The sequence below is a fragment of the Ursus americanus genome, chromosome 23, assembly GCF_024610735.1.
Source record: "Ursus americanus isolate L20-20 chromosome 23, mUrsAme1.1.p, whole genome shotgun sequence".
NCBI lineage: Eukaryota > Metazoa > Chordata > Mammalia > Carnivora > Ursidae > Ursus > Ursus americanus.
The window spans coordinates 40,479,054-40,491,633 of NC_142149.1; the positions used below are offsets into that span (position 1 = coordinate 40,479,054).

General features: G+C 52.4%; 3 protein-coding genes across 3 annotated transcripts; 1 reads left to right on the forward strand and 2 right to left on the reverse strand.

The window, feature by feature from the left end:
* Window positions 1-39: 39 nt before the first annotated feature.
* Window positions 40-4,669, forward strand: VMA12 (vacuolar ATPase assembly factor VMA12). The gene is made up of 6 exons (XM_045773495.2): window positions 40-288; window positions 1,606-1,679; window positions 1,980-2,069; window positions 2,576-2,618; window positions 2,831-2,943; window positions 3,267-4,669. The coding sequence occupies exons 1-6, from the start codon at window positions 78-80 to the stop codon at window positions 3,360-3,362; spliced, it is 627 nt and encodes a 208-aa protein (XP_045629451.1). The 5' UTR covers window positions 40-77; the 3' UTR covers window positions 3,363-4,669.
* A 2,773-nt stretch (window positions 4,670-7,442) lies between these two features.
* Window positions 7,443-8,448, reverse strand: SEBOX (SEBOX homeobox). The gene is made up of 3 exons (XM_045773628.2): window positions 8,292-8,448; window positions 7,963-8,123; window positions 7,443-7,823 (listed from the first exon to the last, which is right to left on the reverse strand). Exons 1-3 carry the CDS (start codon window positions 8,446-8,448, stop codon window positions 7,443-7,445), a joined length of 699 nt encoding a protein of 232 aa, XP_045629584.1.
* A 1,133-nt stretch (window positions 8,449-9,581) lies between these two features.
* On the reverse strand, window positions 9,582-12,545 carry VTN (vitronectin). Its single transcript, XM_045773214.2, has 8 exons — window positions 12,333-12,545; window positions 12,120-12,239; window positions 11,723-12,043; window positions 11,503-11,642; window positions 11,114-11,270; window positions 10,774-10,926; window positions 10,015-10,359; window positions 9,582-9,778 (listed from the first exon to the last, which is right to left on the reverse strand). The coding sequence occupies exons 1-8, from the start codon at window positions 12,394-12,396 to the stop codon at window positions 9,666-9,668; spliced, it is 1,413 nt and encodes a 470-aa protein (XP_045629170.1). The 5' UTR covers window positions 12,397-12,545; the 3' UTR covers window positions 9,582-9,665.
* Between the last annotated feature and the right edge of the window lie 35 nt (window positions 12,546-12,580).

Consider the following 12,580-nt stretch of genomic DNA (forward strand, 5'->3'; position numbering starts at 1 on the left):
TCGAACTCCAAAGCTACTTCCGGTGCGCGATGGGCGGAAGTCCCGGCCCCCGGTCACCTGACCGTAGTCCGCTAGACATGGCGTCTTGTTTGCTGGCGGGCGAGCGGCTGGTTCGCGCTTTGGGCCCCGGTGGGGAGCTGGAACCAGAGAAGTTGCCCCGGAAGCTGCGGGCAGAACTTGAAGCCGCACTGGGGAAAAAACACAAGGACAGTGATTTTCCCAGTGGCTCCGCGCGCCTGGTTTCCTTCCGCCTGATCCGAGATCTGCATCAGTACCTGAGAGAGAGGGGTGAGCCCCAGTCTCCAGCCCGGACTCGCCTGTCTTTTTCCAGAGTTTTTTCCCTCCTGAGTCTTTTCCCACTTCTAGCATCGTTGTGAGGGGGAAAAATCCATCACTCTCTTTCACCCGGGAAACGGACATCTAGCCAACCCAAGCGTCACCTCATAAACTGTAGGACAAACCACTCCCTTAACAGGTTCCATGGGGATTTCTCGTGGGTGACAAAATTTACGTGTGCAATTTCTGCTCTCTTGAGAGTCTCCTCTTCACTACCAGGCCCACTTAGGGTCGCCTGACCTTTGAGGAAGTCCAGTTCTAAACCAGTACCTCCGCACAAGTTCAGTTTCTTCCTTTTAAGCCACCTTAGAAAACAACTTAGAATAGTGAGCTTTATCTGTTTGGGAATCTGGATTTCTTTCCATCTGATGCTTTCTTTCTTTCTTTCTTTCTATTCTTTCTTTTTCTTTCTTTCTCTCTTTCTTTCTTTTTTTTTTCCCCCACATAAGATGATGGAAAGCTGTGTTGAAAGACCTGGACTGGGAGTAGCATCTGAGTTCTAGTCCTAGCTGTGCCACAAACTCCCCTTGGAGAAGTCGTTTCTCTTCCTTGGGTCTCAGTTCCCTTAACTGTAAAGGGAGGAACTAGGACACACTGGCTTGTAAGGTCTTTTGTCAGAATTAGCATAGTCTGGGGCGCCTGGGTGGCACAGTGGTTAAGCGTCTGCCTTCGGCTCAGGGCGTGATCCTGGCGTTACGGGATCGAGCCCCACATCAGGCTCCTCCGCTATGAGCCTGCTTCTTCCTCTCACACTCTCCCTGCTTGTGTTCCCTCTCTCGCTGGCTGTCTCTATTTCTGTCAAATAAATAAATAAAATATTAAAAAAAAAAAAAGAATTAGCATAGTCTACCCAGAAGTACAAAGGGTAGACTGCTCAACTACTAGAACTATTAGAACTAAAAAGTACCTTAGAGATCATCTAATACACTGTTCACTGAGTATTTAGCATCACTGTGACTTAAACCTATTTAGGGCAGTTCTGTTGTGGCCACAGCCTGACTTAATCTAAAGGCAAATTAAGTGGATTACTTGTTAGCTGTGACATTGGCAAGATAATTGAGAACTGACAGTCATCAATGTGCACTAAGAGATATTTATGTGGAGTTGTCCTCGATTCTTCTCAATTGAAAATGATCTTGAAGATGAATGGAAATAGGGATGGCCATATTTTATTTTGGTAGGAAAAAAGAGAAGGGCCACTTTTCTGATCTTAATCCTTCAACCTCAGTTCTATGCATCATTATGTTTGTAAAAATCTTTTCTTCCTAGGTTCCACACTATACCTTCATGAGCTCCTAGAAGGCAGTGAAATCTATCTCCCAGAGGTTGTGAAGCCTCCCCGGGTATGTAAGGGATATATTTGTGAGAGTGGATGTTCGCTGAATTGGACTTACTCAGATTTATGAATCAACGTTTGGGCTCAAAAATTGTTTTTTAAATCCTTGAGAGCTGGGGTGGGGGAACCAGATATTGTCCTCCCTTGGAAAGGGAGCTTGGAAAACAGATCCAAAAAAAAAAAATTTCCAAGGCTGAACTACTACGTGGGTCTCTTGGCACCCTTAGCACTGCTTTGCCCTGAAACCAATGATTGCGACATGGCTTTCTAGCAAGCTGGGGATATCTTTCTTATTTTTCTGCCTCAGAACCCAGAGCTAGTTGCGCGTTTGGAGAAGATTAAGATACAGCTGGCCAATGAGGAATATAAGCGGATCACATACAACGTCACCTGTAAGGTAAGGGCCTGCTCTTCGGTACAAGGACAGAGTAGCTCCTGAAATCAGAGCCCTATGCTGGGAAAAGGTACAGAGGGAAAACAACATCGTGGAAGCTTGGTTTTTATACTAGTCAGGGACCATAGAAGCTCTGTGCCGCATACAAACCTAATATAATTCCCAAATCATTTACTGAGACTCTGGGCACAGATGGTGACTGCTTCTTAAAAGTTGTGTAGGTGGAGATAAGCCTTAGAGCCTTTCTTCTGACAGGGCTCCCTGTTGTTCTGTGGTATGCTACCATCCTGGAGCAAGAGAGGAGTAGATGGGTACTGGGAACCTACGTCCTTTCTCTGAAATGCTTGATCTGTGGTTCAGAAAAAAAATCCAGCTCGTCCCCGACAACAGAATCCATGGAGAAGGCAGAGTTAATGTGTTGGGAAATAAAGAAAACGGAGCCCAGATTGACAAATGGATACTCCCTGGGCTGCTTCCATTTGGAATCCTTTGTGTTTTCTTTTTCCCAGGATTCAAGGCATGGTGGGACTCTTAGTGACCTGGGAAAGCAAGGTGAGGTACTGGGAAATCGTATTGCTAAAGCCTCTCCCTGGGAGGGGTTGGTCGTGGGACTTCTTTCCACCCCAGTGCTCTGGGTTTAAGCCTGAGCTATTCAGGCTTGCCGTTTGAGGGAACCCCAGTTGATGGGGGAGACAGCCCTGAGATAAGAGGGCTTCATGGAGGGTGCTGACCTAAAGGTTTCTTCCCTGGGTTCTTCCCCAAAGTGAGGTCAGTGAAAGCTCTGGTCATCACCATCTTCAACTTTATTGTCACGGTGGCAGCTGCCTTCGTCTGCACTTATCTTGGAAGCCAATATATCTTCACAGAAATGGCCTCAGTAAGTAGACACTGGGCAGGGCAGGTGCCCCAAGTGGGAGTGCTGGTGGGAGAGAGAGGACGTATGTGAAGGTGCCTTGAACAAGTTAGGAGTTAAACAAATATTTATGTAGTAAACAGGAGGAGCATTTGAGCTGTCCAGCAGTCATGGGAGTGCATAATAACCTCAAGAGAATCCAGATCCGATTTTCTTCCCTTCCCCCCAACTTATGGGCTGGGTTTTCCTCCCTTCTCCCCACTCCTCCCATCTTTACTAGAGGTGCTGGAGGCCGCAGAGCTGGATGCTGACCTGCATCCCCTAAGCCTGGTTCTCTCTCTCCCCAGCGGGTACTAGCTGCATTGATCGTGGCCTCTGTGGTGGGCCTGGCCGAGCTGTATGTCATGGTGCGGGCGATGGAAGGCGAGTTGGGAGAGCTCTAACTGATGATTCATCATCAAAGCCTGGAGCGGGTTTTGGGAGACTGCAGGCTCCCAGCTGCCAATCACTGACTCTCAGTCAACCTGTCAGGCGCTTTGTCCGCTACTCTGGTTAGTCAGAGGGCCAAGCCAAGACCACTTGCTGTTCCTGCTAGAGCCCAATCCTCTATCAATTTCCAGAGGGGCAGTAAAGGAGAGTCAGACAACAACTGAAAAGAACTGGTCTTTCAGTTCCTTCTCCTGAACCCAGTGCCCGTCTGCCTTCTCTAGTCCAAGTGGGCAGTGCTAGGGCTGGGTTTTTCTCCATCAGGAGTAAATAGAATCCAGGTCTTCTCAGAAGTAGACCATACTGCCTTGAACTTCCCCAAGTGCACAAGTCGACGGTCACCCTTGCTCCACACTATCCGTGATGCAGACCTGTAATTTAAATCAGTAACTTCCAAAAAACACAAAGGATTCCCTTTCTAGAAGCCAGTTTGTGTCAGAAGAGGAACTGATCACAGGACATCAAATAAGAGAAAGACAGGTTGGTACAGGATGGTGAAATGGGGAGCTAGGCAGCTACCTTTCCGGAATCTCAGTTTCGGTCTTCATCCTCTGCTTGCCTTTTTCACATTTTCTGTATGCTTCTGCCTGTTTCCACCACTCACCAGCCCTCCTTAAACTTCCCACCTTTCCATCACCCTTTGCTCTGCCTCCAAAAATGAAAACAATTCAGATGACAAAACAGTATGTCTGCTTTTAATCGAAAATCTCTTGTGCTTTGTGTGTATTGGTGGGAAGAGTATGCCTACTGTGGATTGTCTCAGCTAATAAAGGGAGGCGTTCTTTGTAAATAGGGACTGTTTCCAGAGTCAGCCATGTATGTGGATATGAGTAAGCACACACATAACATTATGAATACGTATGCACGTTATTGTACATAAGCCTAACGGAGGATATTTTATGTAGGTTCTTAAAATGTCTGGGTTTGGGGGAGTGCAGAAAATAGTTTGTAAATGTACACAGTTGAATAATGGCTTTGCGTGATTATTTTTGGTCTTCATAACAATGCTGGAGGTTGGAAGAGGAAACAGCTTTAGGCCCCTTTTCCCGAAGACAAAACTGAGGCTGAGAGAGATCAGATGACCAGCTGTGGTGCTTCCTCTGTTAAATGGAGTCAAAGACTGCTAGGCTGTTTTGAAGTCCCCATGTAATGTTAACCTTTCAAGAACTTAGATTAGTGGTATACTGATAGAATCTGTGTAAAGGTACTTAAAAACTGTCAGTAATAGTTATTTATCCAATAAATATCTATTATGTCTACTATATTCTTAATTCAAATCTTGTGGCAACACAGAAGCTTGAAGATTCCGTAGTTCTGATAATTGTTCAGGGTCTGTTCCTAATGATACAATCCTTTCCATTTGCTCACACTATGAGCTCCTGTGCTCTTTTTTCCCCCCAGGGTACTCTTTTGTTCTTAGAAATTACACACTCGGGCACCTGGGTGGCTCAGTCAGTTAAGTGTCCAACTCGTGATTTTGCTTCAGCTCATGATCTCATGGGTTGTGAGATTGAGCCCCACATCAGGCTCCGAGCTCAGCGGGGAGTCTGCTTGAGTCTCTCTCCCTCTCTCTCTCTCTCTCTCTCTCCCCTCCCTCCCTCCCTTTCCCCCTCTGCCCTCTCCCCCTGCTCACTTTCTTTCTGTCTTTAAAATAAATAAATCTTTTTTTTTTTTTAAACAGAAATTACACGCTCGCTGGTTCAGTAGACATTTGCTCTATAGTGCTTGCTGGTTGTTTTTTTTTTTAACTTTTTTTTTTTAAGATTTTATTTATTTATTTGACAGAGAGACAGCCAGTGAGAGAGGGAACACAAGCAGGGGGAGTGGGAGAGGAAGAAGCAGGTTCCCAGCGGAGGAGCCCGATGTGGGGCTCTATCCCAGAACGCTGGGATCACGCCCTGAGCTGAAGGCAGACGCTTAACGACTGAGCCCCAGGCGCCCCTGGTTTCTTTTTGATACGTAACCAGTCTGAACTTCCCCAGGCAGTACATGAGAGAGAGGGAAGGTTTCGTTTCTTCTGTTCCACCGTAGATGACTTTGTTGAGAAGTCTTAGAATTTCTGTTGTTGGTTGAAAGAAGTGTCAACTGTGAGAAAAAGTGCAGGTGGCATTTTATAACATTTCTAGCAACTCAGAGCACTTAAGACTGAGTTTAAAAGCTACACTGAATGTTTGTGGAGATTCATGGCTATACCTGTGCTAAACTCTGTGGGCCAAGTAGCCTGTGGGCCAAGTAGCCTTCAGCATCCACTCCCCCTCCCCCCGCCCAGATACCTGGATTGGAAGGTGGGAAGGCTTGCAAATGTTAGATAAAGAGCAGGCCCCTTCAAAGGGCTTCTAACCCAGGGCGTCTTCTCACACTGAGATTGGGGTCATTACACACACACACACATTACACCCCCTTTCACTAGAATGGGGTCCTTATCTTATCCCAAGCCCCTCCTCACAAGTCAACAGGCTTCTGTGGCCTTGAACACTTACTGAGAGCTCCTTTTTGAGCCAAGTACTGTGCTAGCTTCTAGAGATCAAGAGGAAGAAGACCTAGTTCCTGCCAAGGAAATCTTCACCGTGCAAAGTGTTTGTCCATGTGCAGGGGCAGAGTTGGAGATAGCAATCAGGTGGCCTGTCCAGTTCTCGTCACAGAGAAGAGACTCTCTCTGCTCTCAGCCACTTCCTCCATCTCTCACCACCCCATACTTTTCTCCAGCACAGTCTGAACCCAGGGCGAAAGAGGAGTGCTTGGCAGGAGGCTGGAGGAACAAGAAGTTTGGGGTCCTCCCAGTTTCTCCTAGCCTGCAGTATGGAGAAGGAAGGCAGCTCGGTTGAATTGAGAGCTTTTATAGTGTGTCACACCACATGAAGCCCTTCACTTAACATTATTGCTTCTCATTCCCAAAATGGAGAGAAGACAAGTATTATCAGCCCCCATTTTGCAGGCTCATAGACTTTCAGAGAGTTGCAAGGTTACATAGAGCCAGGATTTGAATCCAGCCCAGACTAATTGCAAACTCCGTGCTTTTCTGGAGCAGAGCAGCTCCAGAAGTGGAGGCAGCTGGAGCATCCCGGAAGCCATGGGAGCAGGAGCAGAAGGTGCCAGCAGAGCCTCCCATCTCCCTAGGGTCTTCAGCCAGAGCCTAAGCCCTTCGATGAACTGTCCCTCTAACTAATCCTAGTAGAAGCCTGGGTAATGCCTCCCACCTGGGATCTGTGTGGAACATGGCCCTATTTAGGGATTAGGTGATGGAGATACATTTCAAAAGCAAACAGCGCTTGTCCCCATTCATTTGCAGCACACAACAATCCAGATTAAGGTATAGAGTTTGGGTTTTATTTGGAGATTAGTTGGTATTACAGATGACGGTGATATGAAAACCCAGTGTCGGCAGCGTGCACACCCCCACCCCCTGCTAAATCTGTCAGGTTGTCTCCACAGCCTCAGGTCAGAGGGCAGCCAATCTGATCTTTGTGAAAATTAAATGAACATAAGCCCCAGGCTTCTGTTTTTATTACTTTAATATCACTTCCTCTTCAGATCCGTGGTTCTGATTAATTTGTCCAGGTGGTGGTAGGTCAGAAGAGGGGCCCTGGTTCCCAGCAGTCTGGGATTAGTTTCAGCGCTCTCCTCACCTAACTCACTTAGCAGTTAGTTAGCTAGTGGCCTGAAAGTGAGGGGTGGCTGCTCATTCTTTGGAGGCAGGAGGTGTTGTCAGCCAGGGTGAGAAGAACTGGGGGCCAGGCCTGGCTCCTGAGAGGTGGAAAACCTGGCCCTTACCTCATCTCTCTGAAGGTTCCTCTTGCCATGGCAGTGGGCATAGGCTCCAGGGGTAGGGTGCTGGGTAGTAGGAGCTGGGCCCTGGTGACTCCGGGCTGGCCTAGAGGACAGTAGAGGGGAGGGATGCCTGAGCTAGACTTCATTCCAGTAAGAGAGCTCCCTTGTGTAAAAGGAGGGACAGGGAATCTACTTCTGATGTATTCAATCCTAAGGGGCAAGGTGGGCTGCAGAGCCAGAGGAGTGGTCTCGCGAGTTCTGGACTTTGATTAGGAGTGGTCCAGGTTGGTGACGATGGCGGAGGCATAGATGAGGTCAGATAAGCTGCCCAGTGAGGTCTGGGGAGTGGCTCGCTCTGAAGAGAGGTGGACCCCAGAAGCCCCAGCTGGCCCCCATGGGGTTACAGCTTTAGCCCCTGGCCAGCCCTGCCCTGGACCCGAGCCAGGAGCTGGGCAGGAGGCATGTCGACACATAGAGGCACACTGAGGTGTGCTGTTGGAGGGCGGAAGCTGGCCTAGTGTTAGGGGCTCCCGGGCCTGCTGGAAGGTGTCTGGAAGAGAACGGGCTCTCTGGGTGTGCTCAGGCCTGGGGCTTAGGCCTCCTGCCTTCCTATTCTTGATTCTCTTGGCCCGGCGGTTCTGGAACCACACCTGATAAGGGAAAAAGGAATCTCTTCTAGCTCCAGCACCCCCTTCCCCAGCTACAGGAAAGCAAAACCTGGAGGCAGGATACCCAGAGAAAAGGGACTGTGTGAGGGTACCCCCACCCTGAGAGGGGGTCGCTGCTCACCTGTATCTTGGCCTCAGGAAGGCAGGTGACCCGAGCCAGGTGCTCACGGGTGCCGATGTCAGGGTAGGGCCATGCTGCAAACACCCGCTCCAACTCCAGCAGCTGCCCTCTACTGAAAGTGGTCCGCTTTCTCCGGTGGGAGCCCAACCCACTGGCATGGCCTGTGGGCCAGGGTAGGAGTCAATCCAGGACTCCCTGCGAGAGCCTCCATCCCAGCCTCAAAACCCCCAGCAGACCTTGAAGCCCCTCGTCCGCTCCCTGGCTTCCATCTTCCCCCATCACACCTTCCCCACATTCTCCCCCTGCCCACCCTTTCCCCACCAGATCACCGGTTGAGGATGCATCCACAGGGCTGGCCATGGAGCTGGCAGAGAATGAGGAGCCAGAAGGCCATGCCAAGGCTGTGCCCACACCACACCCCTGCTGGGGTTTTATCTGCTCAGACGGCTGGCCCCGCCTCCAGGAGGGGAGAGGTTTCATGTCCATTGTGAGGGGAATGGAGCGGTCCCAGAGGAGAGAGGGAAGGCCAAGGGCAGTGTTGGGGCTTGTGGGGGTAGGGGTGGGGCAAAACTTTTGCGGCCCCTGCTCCTCCAGGGCTTCGTAAAGGAAGCTGGTCCGAGCCCCCTCCTCATACCGCAAACTCTGGCAGTCTGTGTCTGAAATCCTGTACTTTGTGAAAATCTTCCCAGGACTCCTTCCAGGAAGCCAGAAAAAGCCCTCTCCCTAATGCTCCCAGTGCTTCCCCTGCCCCTTCTGGAGCCCTCAGTGCCCTGGTGCTGGCTGCCTTTGGGGGAGAGTAGGTGGGGTCCTGTGCCACTGCTGGAGGCTGGGCTGGTGAGGCTGGGCAGGATGAGGAGGATGACAGGGCGATGGCAGGTGAGCTGCTGTCACCCCACCCTCAGCAGGGCTGGGAAGCAGATGTCACCACCAGCTTGCCCTCGGGTCTGCTTTAGAGATCCGTCTGCATCCAGCCTGTCTCTGTGGCCCCTTGAAAGCCCAGCTGGGCTTCTTGGAGTCCAGGAACCTAGAATCAGGAGGTTCCATGGGTACAGTGGAGGCATTCTAAGGAAGATGTTTGTTTTTACGGAGTATTCATCCTCGTAAGTCTTCTGAGCCACTTTTCTAAGAGAAGAGGGTGCATTTGAATTTCCTTTGAGTTCTTGCCCTTCCCTCTCCTAACTTCCGGGGTAGGTTTGGGGGAGCACACCAGTTCCCTAGGCTAACCACATTGCAGGCTCACGATGGGCAGAAAAGCTAAACCAGAAGCCCACCCTGTCTGCCCCTTCTCTCTCCTCCAAGACCCTAATCAACTCCAAGAAGCAAAGCAAGCCCAGGGCTGGGAGGGGCACTTGGTAGCTGCTGTCATCATCAGTGGGGTTCGAGCTCCTGCTAATGTTGGTGGGTTGGTAGGGGCTGCTTAGCTCAGGAGGAAGGCTAGCATTCATGAGGCCCTCCCCACCCCAGAGCTTTTTGGGTTCACAGGGCCTGAGCCCAACATGGACTGGACACAAGGAGGCTCTCCTCCCTCAAGACATCATGACAGTCCAGCCTTCCCTCCTTTCCCCAAGGAAATCCTTGTCTCCTGCCTGTCCACCCCAGTCAGGACAGTGGTCTTAAACTCAGGGTCAAGGGATCTTTATTGGGCCGGGAAGAAGAGGTTGATGAAGAAGCAGTGGAGGGCCCAGCTGTGTGGGCTCAGATTCCTACTGGTGGCCAGAAACTGAGCAGCCCAGCCAGTACTGGGCGATGGAGCGTGGGTAAGGAGGGCTCACAGTGTCCACTCGCCGTGTGCGAAGGTTGACTCGGTAGTACTTGTCTGGAAGAGAGGTCAGGAGAGGGTGTGTGAGACCCAGCCTGGCCCTGCCCAATCCTGCCCTGAGAAGGAAGACGTGGGTCTCCCCTGGAAGGGTAAGTGAACATCCAAAATGCAGCTAAGGACTCCTGCCCTGGCTTTCTGGAGTCACCACCCAAGGGCCATGTTCAGCCCACGGGGAGCAGGGACATCGGGGAAGACCCAGCTAGAGCAGCTACAAGGATGGCAGAGACTCCCACCTCGTGAGAAGAAGTAAACACTTTGGATGGGCTCGCAGGTGGCAGGCACAAGCCAGTCCATGTCGTAGTCATAGTTGTAGGTGCCCAGGCCGCTCTCCTCACTGGAGAACCAGGAAGGCCAGGTTGAACGGGATTGCCGGTGGGGGTTCTGGCTGCGGCCTCGGCCACGGTGACGGTTACGGCGTGAACGGTAGCGCTTACGGTTGCGCCTCTTGGACTTGGGTTTCTTAGCCCAGGATCGGGGAGCTGAGCCTGAGATGTAGATGCGGCCGGCCATGGCCGCATCCACCTGCGTGGGCACACCGGGCCAGTCCTGGCTGATGAACCGGGGCTGTCCAGCACCACCTGTGGCAGGGGATGGGTTACTGAGAGCCTTGGGGACCTGTCGAGTTGATCTGGTGCCCACCAGTGGGCTGTGACTTGCCCAAAAACAGCAAGCTTGTGGCAGAGCACAGCACCCGGGCCCTCTGACTCCCTGTTCAGTGCTCTTTCTCCTGGCCTTCCTCCCCTACATCCCTCCCCACCTGCCTCAGCCACAGCCCCTCCTCCTGCCAGCTGTACCCTTGGCTGTGCTAGGCAAAGTCCAATGTGTGGGGTCCAGGTGGACCTCCCCCCAAAGGTCAACAGAAACAAAGTCTGGCCTGAGCAAACAGCTTTTGATCCACAGCTCTGCAATCACAGTCCCCTCTGGCCAGCTGTGCCCTGCCCCTCCCCGGAGGGTCCCAGGAGGAGAAAGTGAGACTTGCCCTCCCTCCATACCAGAGGGTCTGCTCCAGAAGAGAAGCTCAAAGAGGCTCTCCCAGCTGTCCCTCTGCAGCAGGGCAAAGTGTTCAAACACGGCAGACAGGGAGCTGTCTTCACACTCCTCCTGACTGGGCTGCTGCTGGAACTCATACTCCCAGTACTGTCTCCCTGAGCGGGGAAGTGGGATTGGGGGAAGAAGGGAGACGTGTGAGCAAGGCTGGAAAGCCAGTCCCAAGGCTGCTGAAGATAGGAGCTCCTGGCAGGGGGTGAGCCTAATTTGACCCTGCCCCTAGAGGAGTGTGGAGGCAAACCGAGACTGCCCCACTGCCTGCTCTTTCTCCCACCCACTCAGTACCCTTGAAGAAGTAGACCCGCTCCCGGCCATTGTAGCTATGAGCAGGGAGAGCCAAGGCTGCATCCACGTTGTCCGGAATGCCCTTGAAGCCTTCAGAGATGTTGCGGGGGAAATCTGGGTCCAGGACACCATCCTCAAAGCGCCAGTATTGGTTACCCTAAGGAGTAGAGAAGGAGGAGGGAGTGAGGAGGTAGCTGGCTGGGCAGCAGTCCCAATTCTAGGCTTGTCGCTCAGGACCTGGAGCCCTGGGCTTCCCTGTCCTCAAGAGCCCCAGTCAGGGACCACAGGCTGAGATCCAGCCTTCTTGCCCACCCTAGTCCTGGGCACAGCAGCCCTCCACCCCTGCCTAGATACCCTTGACCCTGACCCACAGCCCCTGGGCCTGGTACCTTGAAGAGGTAGGTCTTCCCCTGACAGTTGATGCGGGTGAAGGCAGCATCAATGGGGCCCTCAACGCCCCAGACATCTCGGATAAGCTTGGGGTATCCAGGCCTCACTGCCTCTTCATCCAGCTCATAACAGTACTGCCCTAGAGTGCAGAAGGCCATGTGAGGGAGGGGATGTTTGGGGGGCAGACCCCTACCCCTCAAGACATGCCCCTGGAGTCACCTCGGAAGGCAAAGAGGGAGCCATTCTTGAGGTCAGTGAAGGCGTCAAAGGGCTTCCCACTGCATAGCTCCTCCTCTGCTGGGGACTCAGGGATGTCTTCATCATGCGTCTCGGGCCCTGAGGTCTCCTGCCCAGGTCCTGGAGCCTCTTCCTCAACGATCAGAATAGGTACCTGGGCAGGAGCCTCTTCAGGCTGGGTCTGCGGGCCAGGGCTCAGGGTGGTGCTCTCGGGCTCTGTGAGGTCGCCTTCTCTAGTCCCCTCAGAGTAGTCAAAGGCCCCGTACTCATCTTCTGGCAGAGTGAATACATCCCCACGAGTCACTGCGGGCAGAGTGGGTGGTGGTGAGTGTCCAGCTGCAGAGGGGACCCCAGGCCCACCCAGCCCCTCTGGACGCACCTTGGGGTTTGCACTCGGCCACGTAGTCCTCGCAGCAGCTCTGGTAGTAAGAGCAGAGCTCATCGCACTGACACTTCCTGTCAGCAGTGAAGCCCTCTGTGCAGCGGCCCTTGCAGGACTCTGTGGGGAGGAGGTGTCAGCTGGCATGGCCAAGCCCAGACCACCCTTGCCCACCCTTCATTAGCCCAAATGGCCACCAATACCCTCTTGCACCTTGGTCAGCCAGAACAACCCACGCCAGCAGGGCTAGCGTCAGTAGAGGCCTTGGGGATGCCATGGCAGGCCCCTAGCTTCTAGCCTGGTGAACTGGGCTCTGCGCTCCCGAGGTCTCCACTGCGATGCCTGCGGAAGGGAGGGAGAGGTGGGGACTGAGAGGGAGGGAGCCAGAGAAAAAGAGCTGCCTTCTCTGCTGCTCTGTTTGTTCAATCTCTGGCCCAGCCCCCAGTGCCCTGGACCCCAGA

What these genes read in the sequence shown, in the direction of transcription:
- SEBOX (XM_045773628.2), bottom strand. Translation starts at nt 8,448, where the DNA reads ATGGACATGAAACCTCTCCCCTCCTGGAGGCGGGGCCAGCCGTCTGAG. An exon ending in TGTGGATGCATCCTCAACCG is followed by an intron (nt 8,124 to 8,291) that starts GTGATCTGGTGG and finishes CCTGGCCCACAG; the next exon opens with GCCATGCCAGTGGGTTGGGC. An exon ending in TTCCTGAGGCCAAGATACAG is followed by an intron (nt 7,824 to 7,962) that starts GTGAGCAGCGAC and finishes TTCCCTTATCAG; the next exon opens with GTGTGGTTCCAGAACCGCCG.
- VMA12 (XM_045773495.2), top strand. Translation starts at nt 78, where the DNA reads ATGGCGTCTTGTTTGCTGGCGGGCGAGCGGCTGGTTCGCGCTTTGGGC. An exon ending in TCAGTACCTGAGAGAGAGGG is followed by an intron (nt 289 to 1,605) that starts GTGAGCCCCAGT and finishes TTTTCTTCCTAG; the next exon opens with GTTCCACACTATACCTTCAT. An exon ending in TAGTGACCTGGGAAAGCAAG is followed by an intron (nt 2,619 to 2,830) that starts GTGAGGTACTGG and finishes TCTTCCCCAAAG; the next exon opens with TGAGGTCAGTGAAAGCTCTG.
- VTN (XM_045773214.2), bottom strand. Translation starts at nt 12,396, where the DNA reads ATGGCATCCCCAAGGCCTCTACTGACGCTAGCCCTGCTGGCGTGGGTT. An exon ending in GGTTGTTCTGGCTGACCAAG is followed by an intron (nt 12,240 to 12,332) that starts GTGCAAGAGGGT and finishes TCCTCCCCACAG; the next exon opens with AGTCCTGCAAGGGCCGCTGC. An exon ending in CTCCCTCTTTGCCTTCCGAG is followed by an intron (nt 11,643 to 11,722) that starts GTGACTCCAGGG and finishes TCTGCACTCTAG; the next exon opens with GGCAGTACTGTTATGAGCTG.